The sequence below is a fragment of the Stegodyphus dumicola genome, chromosome 8 (assembly GCF_044657685.1).
Source record: "Stegodyphus dumicola isolate Sdum_Otavi_A_Nest chromosome 8, ASM4465768v1".
NCBI classification, from domain to species: domain Eukaryota; kingdom Metazoa; phylum Arthropoda; class Arachnida; order Araneae; family Eresidae; genus Stegodyphus; species Stegodyphus dumicola.
Window position 1 is genome coordinate 93,553,888 of NC_140775.1, and position 24,739 is coordinate 93,578,626.

At 33.3% G+C, this 24,739-nt stretch overlaps 1 protein-coding gene across 1 annotated transcript in view; it reads left to right on the top strand.

Moving 5' to 3' along the window:
* Positions 1–24,739, top strand: part of LOC118181386 (secreted frizzled-related protein 2-like) — a 74,094-nt gene that overhangs the window by 34,925 nt on the left and 14,430 nt on the right. The window contains exon 3 of the mRNA XM_035350514.2: positions 20,045–20,312. Within this exon, the coding sequence (XP_035206405.1) occupies positions 20,045–20,312 (268 nt within the window). The remainder of the gene's footprint in view (positions 1–20,044; positions 20,313–24,739) is intronic.

Here is a 24,739-nt window from a genome sequence, read left to right on the forward strand (position 1 = left end):
AAAATGTTTTTGAGTACCCGTGCCGTCACTGGTAGACGATCTACGCATTTCCTCTCTGTCGATTCTACGCCGCATTTCTTTTCTACTGGCATTATAGAATGTAACTCTGTTGATTCTCCACCAAGAAGTTATTTTAACTGGTTGCATATCCACTCTCCAGTCGCATATCCACTCTCCAGACATTCTTTTTGTTTAAATTTGAGAGCTTGAGATCTCTTTTCCTACTAAAACCTGATCTAAAATCCTTTATAATGGACCGAAGCATCTCTATTTATTCATCAGTTTCACAGGCTCCACATGCGACTCATAAAATTGAGACATCACTGTCTAGGGCATAACTGTAACTAAATGTAATTTGTGGCAAATCCTCTAGTAGACGTGTTAGTGATCGTTATGTCTAGATATCGCTGTATCTGCATAAGCAAAGGGAAATATATTAAAGGTGTAATACGATGTGAAAGATCCTTTTATTAAGAACTCAAATAAGTTAAACAGCACTCCTACATGGCGGGGAAATAAAAAAATTGAATTTAAAAATTAAAACTAACTCTAAGTAGAATTTAACCAAATGCTATACAGAGATACAAGTTGGCTCTAACCTACACCTGCGTGGCAGCATAATCTGCAAAAATAAAGCAACGCTGTAGACAGGAATGCTATTGTAAAATATCAACTAGCAACTAGCCTTCAGCAGGAAGAACACGCTCTGACTAAACAACCTCAAACACTGGCTTAAATACACGCGAGCTAACATTTGCATTCTGATAGAAATAGAGAAATGACAGTAAAAGTTCGTAACATAAAATAACTGGTTAGTTAATATGCAACTGCATTATATGTAAAACGTGAAAGTTGTGATATCCAAGCTCACTTAATGTATCCCCAGAATCACCGCATGAAAAATGCAGTATTCAGCGTCGTATTTGAAAATCGTAATGTATTGAATCTTGTCAAGTTTTTATACTTATAATTTCCCCAAACACACATAATGTTTTTAAAAAAAGGGAAAAAGAAGCAGTTTCTATTCCAAAATTTATGGCATAGAATATTTTCGAACACATTCACAAAATTGATTTATGTTCCATTTACGGACATGAACGGAGACTATAATGTGCTCTCCTCTTAGCGTATTGTTGCATCATGTGAAATCATTTGCGCTTCATTTTAAGTATAAATATGCTTTCTTCATGTAGTCCCATAAATTATATTTTCTCTTATTATAAGTGAATAATTTCTATTAAAATGACGACATTCAGAAAGTTTATTTTTTACCATGGCAGATATAGAAGCTTGCAACTTAAGCATAAGTTATATTTGAATAACAAGTGGTAAATTATTTGGTACTTTGGTAAATTACTCTGGCTAATTTACTAAGATGTAAATTACTCCTGTAATCCGTATTGTAATAAGCGTTTTTTCCGTGTAGTGGGTATTGCCGAAAGAACACATTACGCAACTGGCTATGTGGCTTACAGTAAAATGAGCGAACAATCATAAAATGCTTACCAGTGTTAGGTATTTGCTGTCTGCTCGGATAAAGAAAGCTAATATAGAGTGCTTTACAACAGTAAATATAGTAAAAGTAAAGGTAAGAAAATCGAGCTCACGGTCAGTTGTCTAAGCCTCAGGCTTAGACCAAAAACGTATGACTGCCAAACGAAACTAGGAACGGGACCTCAAACACTTTATCAATGCATATAATTGTAAGCAAGAAAACAAATTATACCATTTCCAATAGACTGCGCCAAAAGAAACATTTTAGTGTACAACGGCGGCAAACTTCAGTTGAACTCGAAAATGAAATAAAGTATGGAAATTTCATTTACATGTTTGATCCTGCATTTTCAAGGGCGCTGCATGAAATGATTAAAATTGAGAAACATCCCTAGTACTGGAATACGGGAAGATGTTTCGTGGAAGTTTAGTTATGAAACGAAAGATACTGTTGCACTTCTTAGATAACAGACATATTTTTATTAGTAAGTCAAGGGAAAAAAATTAGCAATCATGATTCAAAATTCAGTTAAATATAATTTACTAATAGTTGTAGATATGGCATAAACTAGTGATTCGAAAAAGGCGACGAGAAGGTAAAACAAGATAAGGAGTGAAAGCAGAAAAATATGCAGAATACTTCATATTTCTCAATTTTTATATCTCCAATTTCATTTCCCCATCTCACATCTAGTTGCATTGTGGAAGACAATACCGAACCTGTGAAAACGAGCATTCCTTAGCGATGTCGAGAAAGAATAAAAATTTGGCTAATTAACACCCAAACTGAGAACAGCACTTCCGAGGAGGTGTTAGATTTAGAAAATCAGAAACCTTAATGGTATTTATTCTAGCAACTCTGAGAATACTTTCAGTTCACAATTTCTTTGTGCCTATTCATCGTTTAAAAATTATGCCTATGTAAACAATGTAATTAAGAACCAGGATCGAGTTTCATTCGTGTTCTTATTTCCACTGAATAGCCGCCCTGACGGTATAGTGGTTAGGGGAACCTATTGCGGTAAGGAAGTGCCCGGGTTCGAATCCCGAAGAAGGCATAGTTGTAACTGGCCGTCCCCTTCATAGGAGGCAACAGTGGCTCCCTATTAGGTGCTTCCACAATAAAATAGACACAACGTCTGGCCTTAGGAATGTACAGTGCTGAATAGGCAACTGTGCGCCAATAGATAAAAAAAAATGTTCCATAGAGTAAAATTTAAGTATTCTTTTGTTGCTTATTATATGTTGGTGTGTTTGTGTTATTACCGAATTATCTGTGTTCGTAAATTAAAAGTATGATATTCGGACTTTGCGGAATCGCACTTGTGTCGGATATAAGGCTAGAAGTGACATCTAAATTTTCCTTGGACTTTATAATTTGAGAAACAATGCTATTCAATAACAATCTTTGATTTTTTAAAATTTTTCTTTGGTAGTTTTCAATAAAACCGATCCATTTAAAAATTACAAAACAAATTCGAACTGTATAGGAACTACCCCAAAACTAAAACTACTTTTAAATGAAAGTTTTAATCAAACTAATGCACTATTCAGAATGATTACGAACCATAAAACTAAACTGCTTCTTTTCTTACTTCAAAGGAATGATAGTATGGATCACTAATTTTTAAGAGCATATAAATAAACTTGCATCCGTTATTATCTTATTTTGATAAAGCATCTTTTCTGTACAATTGAACATAATTGGTTTATCTTTTCCATCCGAGAGGCGGAGATAATTCTCTACTATCTGAGAACCCATACATTTCAAGAATAGCAGTTCTACAAAAATATCACTTAGGATTATCACACTTGATTAGATAATCTGAATTTGAAAACTACTTAGTGAAAGTAATATCAGAAATCGGTAATAACATTGTTCTTTTAATCACACAATCTATGTAATTATTTTTACCAATTTGAAATTGTATCCGTTTATTAGACTGTGTAATTCTGAAGTAGAAAATTTAATGCAAAATGACAAATATTAGTTTAAAGCAACATTTTAAAGTGTGAAGCTAGACTTTAAAAGCATTTCTTTCAGAAGAATGTTTATCATTCGTAATTTATTCATCGCATTACTAAATTCAACTGCGCCTATCTAAACTAAACATTTGCCGGCTTTTTCTGATAATATATTTTCTGTGAACAGTTTCAGTATAAGCTCCTCCAGCATCCACTCTCTTTTATGAAGCTAGACATGCTGTTACACAAGAGTGAGAGTTTTGTAAATGCTTTGCGTATTAAAAACGACGGTTTGCATTTCAGTCATTGCTTCTGAGTACATTGTTATTATTATTCCAGAAAAAACCTTCGCGGCAATGTATAAAACTTCGGGTAATGAATTCTAAACTGAACAGATAAATGATTGAACGATAAAAACTGAACAGATAAATATCCTGCAAGATTTCAGTACCGCTTAGGTTGTTTGTAAATTGGTAAAACATAATTTTATGCTTTTCTTAAGGAATGTATTATTATGAGCAGGTATTTTAAAAGAATATGGACTTATATGATTTTGGAAAATTTCTTCGAAGAAATTTTCTGCTGTAAAAAGTACTGTTGCAAATTTTGCAAATATGTAAATAATTTTAGTGAAATCATATATAAATTAAAATATATCTCCTATAATACTACACGAAAGGCCTCAAGAGTGCGAAGCATTGCGGGAAAAACCGGGTTACAGGAGTAAGTGCTTTTAACATTTAGGTAAATGGCTATACCGCTAAACTGGTCAAATAGGACCAAGCTGGCGATAATGTTGGGGGACTACCTTTTGTCGCCAAATTTGGCGAAAGATTACCAAAAGGTTCTATCCGTGTATAACTGTAACTGGTCCGATCCCTGGGGGAAAACTGTATCAGATCGGAGAGAGCATGAGCTTTCAGTTTTAAGATCAGGGAATTGAGAGATCACTGTGCGAGCTTACGCATTTAAGGCTTTTGTATTGCCTTGTGTTCAGTGCTTTTAGTAACTTGAAGTGGTAATTACAGATTGTTTATAACTACATGGCTCAAATTATTTGTGAGGATTATGACTTATAGCAACTGGAAATAAAAGGTATAGATTTCACAAATACATGACGAAAGTTGGTTTACTAATTTTCAAAGTAATAATCAACCAAATGACTAGGGACATATTTACGTTAATTGGCACACAGTTTAACAGGAATACTATTGAATTCTTTTGAGCTCGCTTACTTCAAATCGTCGATTATTGAAATGTCATAAACATAGAACGTTTTTCTTCAGGTAATTCCAAAAGAATAAATCTACTGCTGTTAGTTTAATAAAAGTAGCCGGCTAATCCACTGGCCGAGTCTTTCGATACAAAGATGCAAAAAATTCGTGTCTTATCAATTCATGAATACACGCTGCATAATGAGCATTCTGCTGCATCCACAGATCCTGGAAAATTTATTTATCATTCTATCGTTTGAGATTCCACCCTAACTGTACCTACACTGTTATTCTCTAATTCAGTAATAGTTTTCATGATTTTTAGTTTTGATGAAAAGACAATTATATCTGTTGATATCTCAGGAAATATGAAGCATTTTTTTAGGTCCTTCATTTGAACTGGTTCTTCCAAATCAATGTAATCTTTAAATTTATCAAATTTGACTTTAGCTGAATGAATACATCTGTCGCATTATTTTTAATTAATTAATGAAATGAGAATGATGCGAAGAAGGGAGTTCTCTTTCTCCATATCATAGATAAACCTTAGACATGACTATCGTATAATGTTCTGCTCTTTCGACAGTCACCGTAAAGAATTCGTTTCCAGTTGTAAACGACCAGACTTATGCTGTGTGCATTATTTTTTGTTTCTTTTTCATAGACACTCAGTTTTGTCTGCCTCTTTTGTTTGCGTTTGACAATGTTTTTCTTTTATCAATAGTTTTGTTGTTGTAAGAAAGATTTAAGGAATGCACATTCATTATGCCATCTAACTTTTCTCTTCCTTATTGTCTGTAGCCGAATTCAGACAAACATATTTCATTTGATGCTCTTAGATTTAACTGCTTCATTCACGTTATTTGCTGATGTGTATATTACTGGATGGTTCATCAGAAATTCACTAAACTGCACGTTAATCCTTATTTGTACGTGGAGTTTATCGCGATCGTTTCACTTCAGCTCGTTCGGTGTCTATATCTTTAAACCTGATAAAACAACACATACTACCACACATACACAGCTACACATACTTGGTTGATGCTACCTGTGTTTCCATCCTCAACAGAACCCAAAGTAATTCAGATTTAACTTAACAGTCACATACACACGCAAACATAATTAAAAGTGAATTATTAATTAAAATAGGGCTAGCAAATTTTATAGAAATAAATAGTGCATCTACAGCCGTTAAGATTCAATTATATTCTGTAACTGAATCGTTGAAATTGCATTATCCCTAGAATGGGAGTAGAGTTGGACGATTCTTTCTCGAGCTGATTCGTAGAACCGATCAATTTTGTGAGCAAATGAATAGTAATTACTGAAAAACTGAGTGGTAGTTCTTTTACAGAAAACAGAGCTTTTGTTGGAAGTGTGCCACAAATAGAGATGTGCTGTTCGTTCATTATCTAATTCCCTTTACTGAACGAGCGAACGCTCTCGAAAAAAGAACGAAGCTATACACCGAGAGCGTTTGTTGGAAGCGTGCTAGGGAAGTTGGAATCCCATTTTAGGGTGTCGCGAAAGGGGGTTTTAAATTCTAAGTCGAAACTTCTACCGTATCTAATATCAATCTTTCTAAATGAAGAACATCGTATTTATATCTATAATTGATCTACATTCGACAAAGTTAAGTTAAATATTTGTTTACAATATGTACAGTTAATTAGTTACTTAATCAACATATGGGAAATTCTACTAATCAAAGGATATGGCTTCCTACGCCATTCCCGTCTAGCATCTAACATCTAACTAACTTCTACTTCAGGTGAGGGCGCTGCTATCGCTGTATGACATCATATTTCTCTACACTCCCCACCTGAACTCGCGGAGTTCACACAATTAAGCTGAATAACAATCAAATCTAAATAAAATGAAAATACTTACAATTATTTACGGTAACAAATAAAAAGAAAAAAATCTTCTTGAACATCTACTAAAATATAAAATAAATCAAATTAATCAATTAAACATAAGAAATAACTAAATCAATAAATTCAAAAAGTTTTCATCAAATGTTGGGAAAAAAGTTAATAGTTCAATCAATATAGTTCTCAGGTTGGTTCACAACTTTTGAAGGATATAAGAGTTGTATGGGTCTCTTAATGTGTCCTTTGGACGTTTAATTAGACAAGAACGAACATGTTGCTCTCGTCCTCTGTATAACTGAACTATCACACCGAGTTGCCATAACAGTTTGGACTTTATATACCCTTCCAAAAGAACGACATCTCCAACTTTTAATTCTTTCCTTGGATTAGGAGTATCCAAATGGTGAGCCGGTCGCAAGTCAAGTAGATATTGCTCCTTCCATTTTTTCCAGAGACGTTTTAAAAGTGTAGTTTGGTACACTTGTCTTTTCATCAGACAACTTCTATTTGAATTTTTGTCAATTCATCGATAAAATGAAGTGGATAATTGTGATTTTTTCTACTTTTCTATTTTAATTCTTTTCTATTTTAAGTTGAGAAAGTGGGCTGGTATGAGAGGCTCTGGTACTTCCAAGTCATTATAAATATGTGTTAAAGGTCTATTTATGACATATTCAACTTCTGTCAAAATAATATTCAACTCTTCAAAATTTAATAGGTCTTTTTCTTTTTTTTTTCACTAAACTTTCGTAAAAACCTCACTACCATGTAGCACGTTCTGCAATAAATTTCCAGGTTATTTTCTTACAGGCAATAAAATCTTGAAATTTGGAATAGTTCAATATTTTTGAAAAATGCTTGAATTGTCGGTTTACCTTTTGAAAGGTTTTCGCATTATCCGAATAAATTGTGTCACAATGTCCTCGTCTTGATACGAATCGTCTAAAATCCATCAAAAAAATTTCTGTGAACATACTGGAGACTAGCTCTAAATGAAGGGCTCTGGTAACGGCACAGGTGAAAAGAACTATGTACGATTTCTCAGTTCCGGTTGCTGATCTAACCCAAATTGGACAGGCAAATTCCATTCCTGAAACAAGAAATAGTGGAGTCTGGACTATTCTGTCTTTTGTCAGCTGTGCGGTCATCTGCTGAGCAGATTTTGCTGTGTACTTTCTACAAATAAGACAGTTTCTAAGTATTTTCTCCACAAACTGTCGGCCTTTCGGTATCCAGTATTCTTTTCGAAGGCTGGTCAAAGTGGCTGTAACTCCACTATGCATTAACTTGTTATGTTCTCTTTCAATAATCAGTTCCGTAAATTTTGAATTTCGAGGTAAGAGGATAGGATGTTTTTCTTCGGTGCTGAAATCGGTGAATTGTAATTTTCCTCCAAGCCATAAGATTCCTTTGTCGTCTAAAAACGGGGAAAGGAATATATGGATGACTTCTTAGATATGCTTTTATCATTTTCTAATGCCGAAATTTTTGAATTATATGCTACTCTTTGAATTCTACGGATCTAGAACTCTTCTGCGTCTTTAAGCTCTTCAGCTACAGGAACATCTGTTAAATTTTCAAGCTTGCTAGTTTTCAAAGCGGAACGTTTAATCCAAGCTGTTATTCTTAATATTTTCATAAGATTACTATACTTGGAAGCATCAAATAATTCATCCTTCTATTGTACGATACATTTATACTGTTGGGCACAAGCAAACTTCTTTCTATATTCTAAATTTTCTTCTTCAACAACGTCTACATTACTGGAGGGCCAAAATTCTGAAGACTGTAAAAGCCAGGGTGGTCCATTCGACCACAGTTTTCAATTTCTTAAATTAGTTCCTCGTGATATGAGGTCGGAGGGGTTGTCTTTCGCTCGGCAATAATGCCAATTATTGCTTTCAGTTAGTTTCTGAATTTCATAATCTCTGTTTTTGATGAAAGGTTTAAATCTTTCGGGAGATCCATGAATCCGAAAATAAGTAATTTGAGAATCAGTCCAATGAAAGGGGATTACTTCGTATTTTAAACATTTTGCGATTTTATCACTCAATCTAGCGGATAAAAGCGCGCCCAAAAGCTCCAATCTAGGAAGTGTAAGTGATTTCAGAGGTGCAACTCTACACTTAAGCAACAAAAACGAAAGTTTGAAAAGTTCCATTTTTCAAAACTATTCTTAGATATACCACGTATCCATAAGCTTTCAAACTAGCATCAGAAAAGCTAGCTATAGAGTTCTTGTTTCACATCTCCATCTAATATTCCCTCTAAATAGTAGCGGGGAATCCTAAGGTGGTTCAGTTCTTCAATTTCTTCGTACCAGACTCTCCATTTATAACTAAGATCAGGTGTTAATTCATCGTCTCAATCAATTTTGGCAGACCAGATTTCCTGAATCAGACACTTTATTCTTATAGTGAAAGGGCCATAAAATCCGACAGGATCAAAAATAACGGCCTGCGGTTTGCAATAGAAAACGTTTTGAGTTGATTGACGAAGAAATGAAATTTGTCAAGTGCTGAGTGTCAAAATAAAAATTATCATTATCTGTATCCCAGTTAATTTCTAACACTTTGATCGAGACAACTTCAGGAGATTCTTGCATCGAAAATTCTTTGCGATTCCAACTGTCTTTCTTTGAATCAGTATGCCACTTATGTAGTGACATGCTAGCTTCATTAAAATGTTCAAAATTTCTAAACTTGTTCTAAATATTGTTAACCACCAATAATGTCGTCAACATACAGGCAATTTTTTAAGAATTCTACTGTTTCAGGATATATTTCTCAATATTTTTAAGGTGATGCTTAATAGTAGCAGCTAGGAGAAAGAGACTAGATTTTACACCAAACAAAACTTTTGTAAATCTAAAGGCTTTCAAATTTTCATTACTATCATCAGGATCATCTTTCCAAAAGAATCGTGTAAGGTCCCTGTCTTCTTCATTTAACTCTATATGTAAAAATGCTTGTGTAATGTCCGCTGTAAAGGCTATCGAATTTTGTCTAAATTTTATCAATAAATCAAAAATATGAGGATATAGGTTCGGACCAGTATATAAACAGTCATTTAGAGAAAGTGTTTTTGGTTAATGAGCTGAAGCATCGTAAACTATTCTTAGTCTGCTTGTTGCTCTATCAATTCTGATGACTGCTTTGTGGTAAATAAAATAGGGTTTTATCATTTTGGTTGTCTTCCTGAACTGGTTCAATAATATGTTTTAATTCGTAATCCTTTAAAACTTCTGTGTATTGAACAAACAAAGGGTTAGACTAGAACTAGAAGAGAAACACGCTAATGTGACAATCAAAATCGTAAAAAACAACCTTATATTTAGCTTAGGTATAATGAAACACTCAATCGATTTCGAGGGCAGCTAAAGGTCCCTCCTCATCAGAAGAAAGAAATACATACAAAGAAGAAAATAGAAGGAGTCACAGAAACACGTGGTCCTTATCAGCACTGCACGTGGTTATAACTAGATTTTTAATCAGAGTTGCACTGGCCGCCTACTTTTACTGAGCCAGGCTATCTGATCAAGCATTAAGAAATATTAGCGAAGTTAAAATAGGGAGCGAGGGACAAATGCACCTTGCGCTCAAAATCTGAATTTCAAATAATGGAAAGCAACCACTGAACGGATTTTTATACCCTCTGGTAGTACCAAGCGCGAGGAGGAAACGCCATCTATCGGCAAAAATAACTGAATTAAGATAGTAGAATTTTAAAGGCATTAGGAAGGACTGGATTGGACTTCAAATCATTAACTAAACTTGCTAAATCTTTGTGAATGTGAAAAGCCTCAAGAAAATCCAATTCACCTGTGGAAGAAGCCTTTTGGATGATTTTTGCAGACCCAAAATCAAAATTATGGTTAAAAGTCCATCTATGATACGCTATTGAAGACTTGTTAATTTCGCCTTTTTTGACATAAGATTCATGTTCCTTGATACGAAACTTCACAAGCAACAAAGGGTTATCAATTTTAAATTTGTCACTTAATTTCTTAAATCTTTCAAGTGCTATATCCCTATTATTTTCCATTAAATGTTTTGCATTTGGTTTCCAAAGTAATTTTACTTGGTATCTGCCGTTCTTATACTTCATTCGAAAGATTTCATAATTTCTAAATCAACAGTTTTGTCGTTTTGAGTATCACTTTCTAAACCTAAGTTTCCTAGCTTCCAAAACTGTTGTAACTGATCTGATATCAAGTTTTAAATTACTATTACTTTTTATTCTTAGTCTGTTAATAATTCACTATGATCATTATTTACTTTACCCTGCAAACACCACCCAAATAAAGATTCTGTGGCTATGCATTTCTTGAAATTCTTTTAATTTTACCAGTAATTATAGAATAGTAGAAATCTACCCCTATGAGAATGTCAATCTTGTCACTTTGTCTACAACAGTCTGCTAATTGTAAATTTTATAAAACTATTTTTCTTAGCAAAGTTCAAATCTGGTGGAAAGATAACAGTATTGGATATATTTTCGGTTTCAAAAAGCTCAATATATATATATTAAGACTGGGATCGCTAACATTTTCTAGTTTTGCTTTAACAACATTAAAGGTTTTTTCTAACGCAGTTTTATCTCCAAAAGAATAAAGAGAAAATGATTCTTTTCTAACAATCGGAAGCTCCATTTTACTAGATACATCTTTAGTTATGAAAGATCTCATTGAACCATTATCAAAAAGAATTCTGACATTTTCAGATTTATCATTATTTCGAATCAATGCAGAAGCCGTTTGTATATTTTATTAGATGTATTTTCATCGGAATTATATGACGAAACAGCGGAAATAACGCTCGAACCCGACGTTTTCTTTTCAGGTTTTTCATTATCTTTTTTCTGATGAAATGAATAACAAATGGCTTTCAAGTGTTTATTAAAGCAGAAGCCACAGTTTATTTTTTGTTTACAGTTTTGGATTCGATGGTTTTGAACCAGGCACAAAAAAAACATGGCTTGCCGTTTCAAAATCTCTTTTTTCTTTTCCACAGTTAAAGTTTCGCAATCCGTAGATTTATGATTTCCGTTCCCGCAGAACAGACACTGCGATTCTGCTGACGCAGCTAATAACTTAACTGCTTGTTATGGCTAGAGAATGTTTAGATTTGAAGGACAGTTGCTTTTCTAATCGCGAATATTTCTCTCTAGAGTTATTAGCCGCGCGTTCTCTAGTGAATACTTCGTTCCTCAAAAAAGGCTAACAGACCTTTTAAATCCCAATTTTCGTCTTTAATTTTTCGGCTATAATCGAGAACGAATTCATTTGGAATTAATTTCAAAATTAAAGGCGTTAAGAGATTTCCATAGGTATCAGAGTCTATTTCTAATGCTTCAAGATTTCTTATCTGTACTTCGGCGTGATCGAGAAGTTTTCTTAATACGTTTATATCATTAGGATTTCTAACAGATGAAATACTTAAGAATTGCCCTAAATGTGAATTAATTAAGATGTTCGTTTGACCAAAACTTGAACGTAACAGTTCAAGAGCGGCGCCGTAATTATTTTCGATGAGAGCGAAACCAGAAATAGCTTTGGCGCTGAGCCACCGAGAAATCTTTTCAAGTAAATAAATTTTTCTATTTTTGATAAATTCGGATTTTATCAATCGCATTTTAGAACTGACCGATAAAGTCTAACTAATCCGAAGGATCACCATAAAATTTAGAGATGGTTAATTTTGCAAGACGAGTGAATTTGTTACTTTCGTTTTGGGATTCTGTAATGGTTTCATTAGAAATGTCCCTACTTGCATTGTCCGAATTTTCTAGCTTTTTTAATTCTTTCAACTTTTTCTTTCCTCTAATCTGCCACACTTGAATTTTCTCTTTATATTCCAAAACGGATGAGATTTCAAGTTCAAATTCGTCCGCTTCGACTTTTAATTCTCGTACTATTTGAGCATCTAAAATGCTCAAGGATTTTGATTTTTCGTTTAACCGGTCTAAAATTTCTTCTAATACATTTACATTTATACTACTATCATCTTTACTCAGTTCGGTTTCAATTTTCTTTAATATCTTGGACACTGCGGTCCTCAATACCTTTCGTTTTGATTTCAGTTTAGCAATAAGATCTTCCATATTATATCAAAATAGAAAATACCTTGGCTGTCATACTAAGTGCAATCCAAAATTAAAATACACAAATTTTTAAATTGGCCAAATGTTCCTGGCACTGATGCACCATGTCGCGAAAGGGGTGAGTTTTACTTCTAAGGCGAAAATTCTACCGTATCTAATATCAATCTTTTTGAACTGAAGAACATCGTATCTATATCTATAATTGATCTATATTCCATAAGTTAAATATTTATTTACAATATGTACAGTTAATTAGTTACTTAATCAACATACGGAAAATTCTACTAATCAAAGGTAAGGCTTACTGCGCCATTCCCGTCTAGCATCTAACATCTAACTTCTACTTCATATGAGGGTGCTGCTATCGTTGTATGACTCGCTGTATATCATATTTCTCTACATAGGGCAAAGGTGAACTTAATTTTCATAATTTTCCAAGTTTTTCAAAAAATATTATTCTAAAATGTTGTAATTGGTTCTATACAGGTTTTTAGGTAATCTCAAAACTACTGTTGAAAGAAATCAGTTTAGGTAGTTAATGTTTGATTGAGTCGATTCTTCCGCTCCCACTGGTTGTTCGATTCTTTCGTCCTTCGCTCCATCCTCGTTAAACGCTCTTGATTCACTTCTGGATTCCGATGTCTTTTGTCCAGGTTGTTTTTAATGAGCAGTGAATCATAAAAGAGAATTCAGTTTACACAACGAACAGTTCTGATTCGATTCTATAAAAGAGCGGTTTTGTTCATCTCCAGTCTATAGGATTACATTACGTAATTTCGCTGTCCTAACGTTAAAGATCTGAGTTCAGATCGCTCATTATTACTCCTACATTTATCTGATCTCATCAGCTTTAAATTAGGATGGTGAGTGTAGATTCATAAACAAGTAAATACACTGAACATTTATCTAGCAGAACTGTGGGCATTTACTTGGTAGATTTAAGAAACTAAGTGTAAACCACTTACCATTGCTTGCTAAATACGTCATTGCTCAAATGTTCAAATTCCTAACTTGAAGCGTAAATCAGTCTTCATTTAGCTTCTGCTTTTCAGGATAAGTTGCATTTTGTGAAAAGAAGAGGGACCTTTTAGAAATGAGACAGTTGATAAGAAAGCATAACTAAAATACTACTTTTAGCTAAATAAAAATACATTTTTAATGCAAGTAATCAGTTATATCATGCAAGCGGTACATGAAGTAATATGGATAATTAAGTGTGAGATAAAACAGATGCAGTATTCAGATCAGATGCCACACATCAATAATTACATAGAGGTTAAATATTAAAAACAGCTGCACATGATTTGAAAACAAAGTTGGAAATCTTTTCTTTAGTAAAAAACCTAACTGATTTGGTATACTTATTAATAATGACATTAACATCAGTATAATATGTTGTTATTGTTGGCACTTATCTGACTTGCAACATCAGAACAAGCCCACGAACTTCATCGCGGCAGGGAAAGCAAGACTGATCTTGTCTTTGGCAAGAGCCTTGGGCATCATACAAGTGACAGTACGACTTCGCTCCGTTCCGCTCCCATATTTTGATGGAAACCCCCGGGGGACGATTTCGTGGGTCTCCCACACCTCTTTTCCTACTACCAACCTCTCGAGAGGGCTTTCGACTCTCCATATATTCAGATTGTCCCTCCCATGCCGCAAAGACACTATAGTGAATGTTCTGTTTCATCCATAAAACTGTATGTAAAATAGGCTACGAACAATACATAATCTTTGTTTAGTACAAATTGTTTCGTAAGATTTATATTGTTGCGGTTTACGGATTTGTTGATTTGGAGTGATTGATTGCAACACTTGATGAAGAATTAAGACAGAATTTATTCGCCAGTATTATACAGGAGAGTTCCAAAGACACGTTTACAGTCATCGTAAAGACTACTTTAAACACGCTGAAACATTTAACAGCACAGCCTCCAGGCGACAACGTGAAGACAGCTTCACGGCAAAGCATCAAAGAACAGCTCCCGACTCGGTTCTGTCGCTCTCGGAACTGAAGACACTACTACTGAACTCAGTTTACTCTCGAGGTTCTCCACGATATACTCACAATGCACTCTACGATACACTGCTACTCCGCGTACAAGTAGGGTTTTATGTAGCTTTTGATCTGCCTTCAAGAACGTTCTGGGGTAAACTGGTAAGAATTTGTTTTAGAATGTTCTTGCTCCGTTTATAGTATATCGCCAATTTTGTCGCCAATGGGTGATTTCGCACCAAATCTGGCAACCCTGTTTTTTTGTGCCACTTTATGACATCCCTAAACCCGCTTTGCGGAGAAGCTATCTTACCGCGGCTGGGCATTTCGTAACAATATAAAATGCTTATATACACATGTATATCGAGAACTTCAAAATTCTTAATTTCACCTGCAAAGAGAAAAAACTCTATTTTGAAGCTCCATTTTGAGCTCTTTCCACAGCATGATATAGAAATAAGTGCCTTTGAATATTCATGCAGTACTGCAAATCAAAAAATAGAGTTAGAAAGAAATATCATTTTATATAAATTTCTCTGTTCACAAGCTATTTTCATCCGTGAACTAAAGCTGGGAGTTTAAAATCCATGGATGCGGGTGGAGAAGTAACGTCAGCTGGCTCTTGAAGTTCTGAAGAATCGTATCGTGACAAACTGAAACCGTAGACTTTCAAAGAATCATTTCTTGACCATTGAAACATTGAACTAGAAAAGTCTCTTAAGCTAGTTTAAATAATTACTATACTAAGGAAAAATAATGATTACTTAATCAATGGCTTTTATTTATTTTTTTGAAAATGCTATTATATACAGATATAGTATTACAAAATCTTATTTGACAAATATATATTTATGATTAGTGCTATTTTTGAAAATTCATACGTACGCCGTGGTATGCATCAATATATATTGTAAGGAAAAGAACAGAGAAAAAAACACACGACTTTGACAGTTGTTAATTTGGATACATATCGGATAATTTGTATTTATTGTATTTTTTGTCGTTCATTTACTTTGCAGTAATACGTCTGGACGTTCTAGACGAATTTAATTCCAATCTGTTCTTTTTCTAACGTGTCTAGACAAGATATTTTAATAATTATACTTTCAAGTTTTAGATATCACTTTCAAGTTTCAGACTTTTAGTTTGTGGCTTTGTGTCCTAGAAGTTTTTATTGTAGCTATGGAAAGCTATTTAAATCAGATATAATTGTTTTGATCCCCAAATTTTTCGTACTAATTGAGATATAGTGAATATCACATTTTGTATCTTATATTGTTGAGAAAATTAAAAGAATTTTTCGTGAATGTTTAATTCAATCCTCCAAGCAATGGATATTAAAAATTTGGGGGGTTCTTCTCTCTCTCTCTCTCCCTGACTCCTTTTTACAATTCATTTTTATGCTGTGTATCAATTTGTAACCCAGGATGCCAGTAGAAATATTTCTAATATTGTTTTTACAATTTCAACAATATATTTCGAAAATACACAACGTGTCTGCTCTTATTGAGTTTTTAGTATTATATAAATTAATATGTGCGTCTCTAATTCTTATGTAAACTCTTCTTTAAATCCACAGACAAAAAGCTACTTTATAAGATTAGAAGTAGTCTAGAAACTGCTAAATCAAAAAACTATTTTAAATTCACAGACATTTAAAGAAACGTTTATTTTTGATTTTAGGAATGCCGTTTTAAGCAGAATTATTTTAATGCAAATTAATAATTATTATTTCTGTTTCACTGGTTAGATATTTGCCTGTTAGGGCCTTAATAGTTTGAAAATATTTCGAAGAAATACGGTACCTGAAGAGCACTATTAAATATCTCTAATCATGAAAGGAGCTTTAGGCATCAGTTCTTAGGATAAAGAAAAAGTCTAGTACTTGTAATCTTCTCCCTTTCCTTCTCTCCAGCTAACTAAACTCCTGCATGCGTTTCAATTCTAGGCGAATTTTCAGGATTCTGAAGAAGAATCTTTACGCTTAGTGATGCGTTACTCACTAGACGATTGAACTCTCTTAGTGTGATCTATATAAAGCACGGTCCTTTCACAGTACGCTCCAGGTAGATTTTACAATATCTATTTTTTTTTCTTTTTCTTCCTTTTCTTTCTCGTTTTTTCATGAATATGATATATAGAGTGCCTTGACTCTTTTAAGTTTCAGAAAATTATTAGCTTATGATTTTCGACAGAAAGAATTTAATGATTATTGATTTGGTAATATATTCTGTATATCAACAATAACTAAATAGGCATAAGCCTAGCAAGCGATTTGGGTGTAAATGCCTATTATGCTTAATCATATTCAGTTGTCCAAGACAGCTCTTTAACGGTCCAAAGATGCACTACGATAACCTGCAATTTATTGTGTTTCTAGTACTGCTGCGTCTATCGGGACCTATCTATCAACGAGTTGAAGCTTAATTTCACTTGGCGAAAGGCTTGAGGGAAAATATGAGCGGTGTTACAGACCTCCTATATCATCAAACAACTCGTATGGGACATGTTGAAAATGCTATTATAACCATATCACAACTTTAGTAACTTAATAAGCAGTTATAGAATCTGAGAGTAAATCAGACAGGATTCCATTTAATGCTTGCATAACCCCATGCTAGACGAAATATCCTGACGCATTGCCACCAAGTGTACATTATACTCAAACATAACCCATAGTCTTGGTTTCTCAATAAATGGTTTAATTCCTATCCCATTTTAATCGCTTCATCATGCTGTATCCTTACCATTCGTGTCAAATTTCTTTGTGCTTGAATACTTTTCTAAACGCATGGTTTCGTTTACTCAGAACGTATGTTCCAGCTATCGTGACTGAAAGGTTTTTCACTGATACAAATGTTAACTGAAAGGGCTAAATGCATGGAGATTTATTTTCTCCAAGCGTGACGAAAATATGTGTTGTATTTCTTCAGATAATCTTCTAGGAAGGCATTGTTATTCTTGGCTAAATTATTATTCTATATATAAAATGTCAAGTACTATGTTATTTACCTCAATATTTTATAGAGTTCAATATCAGGTACGTTTTCAATCAAATTATTATAATACCGTTCTGCTTAAAATAATATTTGGTTTTATTATTGGGGAACTAGAACAAAACGATTATTGCCATATGTAATGTAAATAATTAACAGCACTATATGAAATTTGTAGAAATGAGTACTATTGCTGTCTAATGTAACAAAGAAATCAACTAACTTAGTTATGAATGAAAAAATATTAAATTCTGTAGCCTTTAATGAGCATTTATGGTATACCTACTTTCTTAGGAATTCAGTGCAGTTAAAGAATCTTTTGGTTGTAAATTTTATTAAGCTTGTAGGGTTGCTATTGATAACTGGAGCTAAAGTTTAAAGTCCTGCAGACCTATTAGATAAGACAGCGAGTTGTGGCTACGATTTAATACAAAAGAAATACTCTCGATTTAATACTCACAAATACAAAAGAAGTTTAAAAATAACCTTTTTATTTTAGTCGAACATTTACCGCAAAAGAACAACTTGGGTTACAGACGGACCACCACTTGGGGCAAAACAAATTAAACAGTAACAGACAATTAAGATCAAACGCAGGTAGCTTAGTCCTAGACTACACATTCAACAGAAAAAGAAATAAGGAGGCTGAATTATATTAATGGTGCGTAAACCCTTACAGTCAAAGTTAATTTGCATTCTAGCGAGAAATAGGAAAGGAAGAAGTTATAGAAAAGATCAAAATCATAATAACTAGTTAGTTAACAAAAGATACTGTTGGGCACAAGCGGGTTCGTAATAGGTTGAATGTACACAGAACCGATGAGAGCTTGATAAAATTTATTTTACCAAAAGAAACTCTAAAGAGCGAAGCTAACACGGAGCTATCACAATACTCCGTGTTAGCTTCGCTCTTTAGAGTAAATTTATTCACATTGAACAAAGCAACTCGGAAACTGATGCTCTCTTCGGTTTTATACAGTTTTTACCCGGGCGCTGAGATATTTCTAGTACTTTCTGCTTCTCTAAATTAATGAAGGCATATGACAGCTGAATAGGATTACAGTTACACAGAGCATCATTTACGGTTATTTAATTACAATATTCATTACAGTTACACAGGGACTGGACCCAAATGTCTCCAAAATGGTCGCCAAGTTTGGCGACATTTGGTGATTTCTTGCCAAATTTGGTGACAAAAATTAGTTGCCAGAACCAGCCATTTACTAAATGTTAAATAGATTTGCCCCTGTATTTATATTTTTCTTGCAAATTACTACAATTCCACGTATAATTTCACTAAAATTATTTACATATGTACGTAATTCGTAACAAGGTAAATTTTACATTGCGCTGCCCCGAAAAATGCATGTCAGACACATGAAGAATTTCTTGAAGGTTAATTGAAATTAGAACTTAATCCCTTACAGGGAAAATTTTAAAAAGGTAAATACTTATTCCCTTCAAAGCGAACGTTCCGAGGTGCATAGCCATCAACATATTACCAAAATGTGTCTTTGGTATTTTCATAATTTGTTTTTTTTTTAATTCTGCTGTTGCTTTGATCAAAAACAAGCAATTAACTTTTAATCGTGGTAGAATGAATTTATACCTTTCTTTTGAAAATGAAAAGCGAAAAAGTTAAATAAAAGCACTGATAGTCCGAAAATATATCCCATATAATTCGACTTTTAAAATTTTATCCGAAAACTTCATTTTATGCAACACAATCAGTGCTTTTTCCTGGGGGGGGGAAGATGATTCATGAGTCATTCAGAAGAAGCTAGTCTTGTTCGGTCATTGTTAAACATCTTCGTTATCCGATATGAGAGGTGAGGAACAAATAAATCATAAGTTTTTTTGGATAATCAGCACTTTTGTATAACATATCGTAATAATCATTTATGTTAATACTATTAAAGGCTGTAAAGGATTACTAATCTTTGCAAAATCGTGATTGTATAAGGGTGTTAAATGTCGTTTTGCTGTATTATTGTAACAGAAGTTCTTTGAGCTAAGTAACATACATATATTTAATTTAGATCCAGATAGAAACAAAATAACAACCATTTTAATGCATTAAATGTACGTTTTCTGCTGCTTCAAGTAATAACTTTCCTATCAATTCTGTTAAAGATTAATGCAATTTTCATTTGAATGCTTTTGTACTGTTCCCGGTTGACGATTTACAAAGTATATCAAAATCCATTTTTTTTTTATTCGTAAGGATTTGAAGTTTTTATATTGTATCCAAGTTAAAATTTCTTTTTACATATTTTGCATAGTATAGTGAATTTGTGTTAACAACTTACATTACATTAATATTGCTTATGTATATATATAATGATATATATATACTTCTATGACAACTGTCCTTGATTTATTTATATATTCCTCTTTCAGTGATTAAGACCAAGATTCGCAAGCTCCAGAAAAGCAAACTGGCTTGTAAACGTGCTCGCATCCTCAAGATCCGAGATGGCGTAAGCCGCAAGGAAGTGCGCAGACCAACCCTTCAACATGCGAATATGACATCATGTTGCGGCGAACTGGCGAGGCATGCTGGCAAGAAAGCTCGCCTACTCATCATGGGCACCAGAGATGGTGAAGGACTCACACCCACCTTCATCATGGAATGGCAAAACACAGTAGCTTTCAAAGGAGCCGTTAAGTGAGTCTTCATTTGTCGATGATTATGTCTTCCTATTCGTAATAGCATCCTGCTCGTTTATTTACTGATACTTTGAGATAAAAATATTTACAGCTAATCTTTTCGATTTTTTTTATTTCTATTATGTTACGCTACCAGAGAATTTATTCTAGTCAAGTGACATCAATCTGAACAGAGAAATTTGTCTAGATAATGTTTTGCATATAATCTTACTTCCAGGGCTCACCCATTTTGTGGTGTACAACCATAATGAGCATAAAGACCGTAAAAACTGGGAGTGAAAAAAATATATTTTTTTTTCTTTTAGGAAAATTGAAGCTGATTCCGTTACTGCGCTTGGGCACACCTGTAAAGATGATATTTTGAACAAATCACAGGAGAATTTCTAGTTATAAAACGACGTTATGTCAAGTAATGCCTGCTTACCCAGATTAAGTTTTTTTTTTTTTTTTTTTTTTTTTTTTGTTTGGTTTGGTTTATTTGATTATGGCAAAGCACTCGAGGGCTATCTGCTTAAGGGAAGGCATGCTTTTGTGAAGAATTTTTGACTTTTCTGTGAAGGACTAACTGAAATACTGGTATGTAATCATGTTACACATGGGTAAATCCACGAAAACGACTATACAACCATTTTCGCCGGTATTAGAAACTCAGACCTAGCTACCAGTGCTAAGCGACACCGCTAGGCTGCTGGTGGTTTCTTTTTATCTCATACTTGTAAATAACTATATATATATATATATTACAAGCAACCTTTATTAAGTATACAAAAGATAAACAGAATTATTAAACTAAATAAATTTAATACGAGTATAATACGACAATATATAAATAATACAGTTATGTAAAGAAAAATATGTTTCGACGGCGAAACAGCCACGGTGAACTGGCGACGGCAAAAAGTCTTAAACGAATTTCATCTTGTAGGTTCCGATCTTGTAGGTTTAGGATCCCGATCTTGTAGGTTCTGATATCAGGATCTTGTAGGTGTTGGAGACTGCTGCCCGATTTGTAACCAAGATACGTTTGTATGCTGCCATATTGTTTGGAAGTGGTCTTAGATGCAAAGAGATGGTAAGAGGAGAATTATATACTTAATGGTCAGGGTTTCTTTCTTGGCTGAAAACACAAACATCAGCATTGGTTACACCCTGTCTTTTGAAATAAGTTTGAAAAGGGCCATTGCTGGGAATAAAACATGTCAGCTATAGGATGGAGATGTGGCGATCAGTAAAGACGTTTGGAATGATTGAATGAGCGCTGTGTTATTGCATTTTCTCTGCCAGAGGATTTATGCCTCAAGATTAAATTCGTTTAAGGGGGGACGAAGACGCTGAGATGTAACATTTCATTGTTGCAACGTAGTTAGGATTCAACGCAGTTCGCAACGCAACTAGGATTACATATGTTGTCTGACAATTATAATAATTATTATGAATGACGGCAATCATATTGAAAACCGTCATTCATGAGATTGATCATTAAACGCTGCCTTACATTCTATACAGAGTCGATAAAGTTTCAGATGTAATTCCTGTGACGTTATGGCAAAACACGTATTTCAGTATAGCTAATAACGTCGACTGACCTCTCTACACTTGAGATTTCAAATAGTGCTATAACCAAGAGTTACCAGGAGCTTCATTCTGCATATATGAAGCATATGTCTTTCTTGGGAGGAGGTAATGGTGTTGTCTTTTGAAATCGTTGCGTAAAGCTTGATTGTGATAGAAGCAGTTTGAAATGTACTGCTGTGGATTTTCTCAAAGAAAATAGGCCTGTAATGAATATTGCACTGAACCAGCACCGCATTGTCACCTTTGGCAGATGTAAAGGTACTTTCACAATCGCGTACGGATTCCCTGTCACTCAGATGCGGCGAATGTATGCATTTCCACTTCTACTAAACGAGAAGGTCACTTTTACAGTCCACAAAAGGTTTGATGGCTAATCCGTACTGTTAACTTTCTATTAAAAAGCGTGATTTGCAAGTTCTTGAAGTTTCTGCGAAATAGATTAGTTTAAATTTCTGCACGTATTAGATTTGATAAAGATACATTCTTGAAGATGATCCTGATCTGAATGATCTTCTTTCATTTCCGTACGAAATATCAGTTTTCCTGAATTGGTTATAGCGCCACTTGTTAGTGGAAATATAATTATTCTCGCAATAAAATTTTTCATTATTAAAACAATTTTATGTCTTTTTGTCCATTTATGTCAAAAACATATCGTGCTATTGTTTTTTACTTTCTATACTTTTCAAGTTATTGAATGTTTTGCTTTTTTGTTGCTTCTGCATTATTCGATATTTTCATGTGAGAAAGTTAAATACTTTTTCACCTTTCGTAAGCCTAAACTCATGGTTATATGCGAATTTCTGTATGCTGTACTCATAAATCAACTGTGATTTTAAAATTAGGATCAAACTCAAGACTGACCCCTTTTTTATATAATGCTTTAACTTCATTTGTAAAGAAATCCCAGAACCTTTTTAAAGAAGCTGAAATGAGCTTCAGTTAAAGATGCTAAAATATAATAAAGGAAGGAAATATTTTAATTATCTAGAGGCATAAGTAGGCAACTTTTTGTAAACAGAATCTAAACTGGAGAATTTTTAAATCCTTTTACATTAAATATGTAGAGATGTACACGCTGAGAATCACGCTCATTATGAATGTTCTTTCCTAGTTAATGGAGGTTTCGGTTCTTAATTACTTAAATTTACGAAATAATTCTCATTAATGAGAGGGAAAGAAAAGTCACTGTTTTAAATTCTTTTAAAATTTACTTTTTTTGCATTCCACTGCATACTTACTTCATTTCTTTGCAGCACTGCAAAAAATAATAATCTATCGAAGTTTTGCATTTTGTAAATTGCAGTAAAATTTAATTAACAAGAGTTATTTTCCTTTATTACTCATGCACGTTTTTGAAATTATTCTGGTGAAAGAAAAGGTAAATAAATAAATAAAAAGCTTTACTACTTTCTGCTCTTTTCCCAATTAAATCTAATTTTATTTTGAGGGTAGATGAATGGAAATCATAGAGAAGATTTTCAGTAATTAAATAATTTTAGCTTTAAAGTCATACACCTAGACAGCAGGAGTAGCTTGTAGCTTTTGTTTAAGATAAAAATGATTCGCAAACTTTTAAAGATTAAAACTCAAATACTAAAAAGGAATTATTGAACATACTTTTATAATGACCAGCCTATAATTAAGAGAGAGTGTGCGATAAAATGAATGAAATGAAAATGATTTGTTTCTTTCATCCGTCACTATCAAAATACTTTGCAGTGTTAAATACGAAATCGTCAATTCCTTTGATGCTAAATTTTCTTCTCCTTACATGCTAGACTTTCAGAAAAAATTATTTTTCAATGATTATTATTATTTCAATGGTATTTATTTCCCATATATTTTATAGGTTTTACCAAAATTTATGGAATAAGAACTTTGTAAAAAACTTTTCATAATTCACGCTATTATACATTATACAATTATTTGCATTTTACATCACGTTTCCTTCCTTTCTTTAACGCAGGTGTATATTAAAAGACGCCTGATTTGATTTTACATAAGTTCTGTTAAAAAAAACTTGCTAAGTAGTTTTTAAAGGTTGCTTTATTAGAAAAATACCTAATTATTTATTTATAAATTATGGAGGACTCATTTAAACTAAATAAATATTAAATATGTTGTATTTAACTTCATTATTACCTTCACCAATTCAAAACATCTTTCATCTTTTTAGTTTGTTTTAAACTGTTTTTAAACAAGCTAAAAATAAAAGCAATGTTCAGCTGTCATTTTTATTTCTGTATGACTATCATTCTTTGCCTCTTTCTACACACCTGTCATTTTTAGTCGTTTAATACAGGAGTGGTGTTACGCACCTGTTACTTCTTGTCATTATTAAAATTAGCATTTTAAGTTTAACGATCATGTTTTTTAATTTACTGACTACATGACTTGCATTTTTTAAACTAAGAATTTTAGTTCAGTAGTCCTATTTTTTCATCCACAAATATCATTTTTAACAATTTATTACACTTACTGATTTAGTTCTTGCAAGGCTTGGTTTTTAATTTTTTATTATAATTATTATTTTTCTTTCATCAATCACTTATATACTTCGTACTCTTTAGTCGCTTAATATAGTTGCTGCTTTTAACTCAGCAGTCTCTTTTTATGCTGTTCCTAACATTCTGATACCTTTCGATGGCAGTAAGTTTATTAACCTTTATATCATTAGTATAATTAATAAAATACATTTTAAATGTTATATTTTCTAATCGTTTCTAAGACAGTTCTCTCAGTACATACTACTGTGCTTTCTTATGGTTGAACATTTGCTCGTTAAGCACCGTCGGGAATGGCTGAAACCATCTGCCTTTTGACGAACTCATCACAGAGAATGTCGCC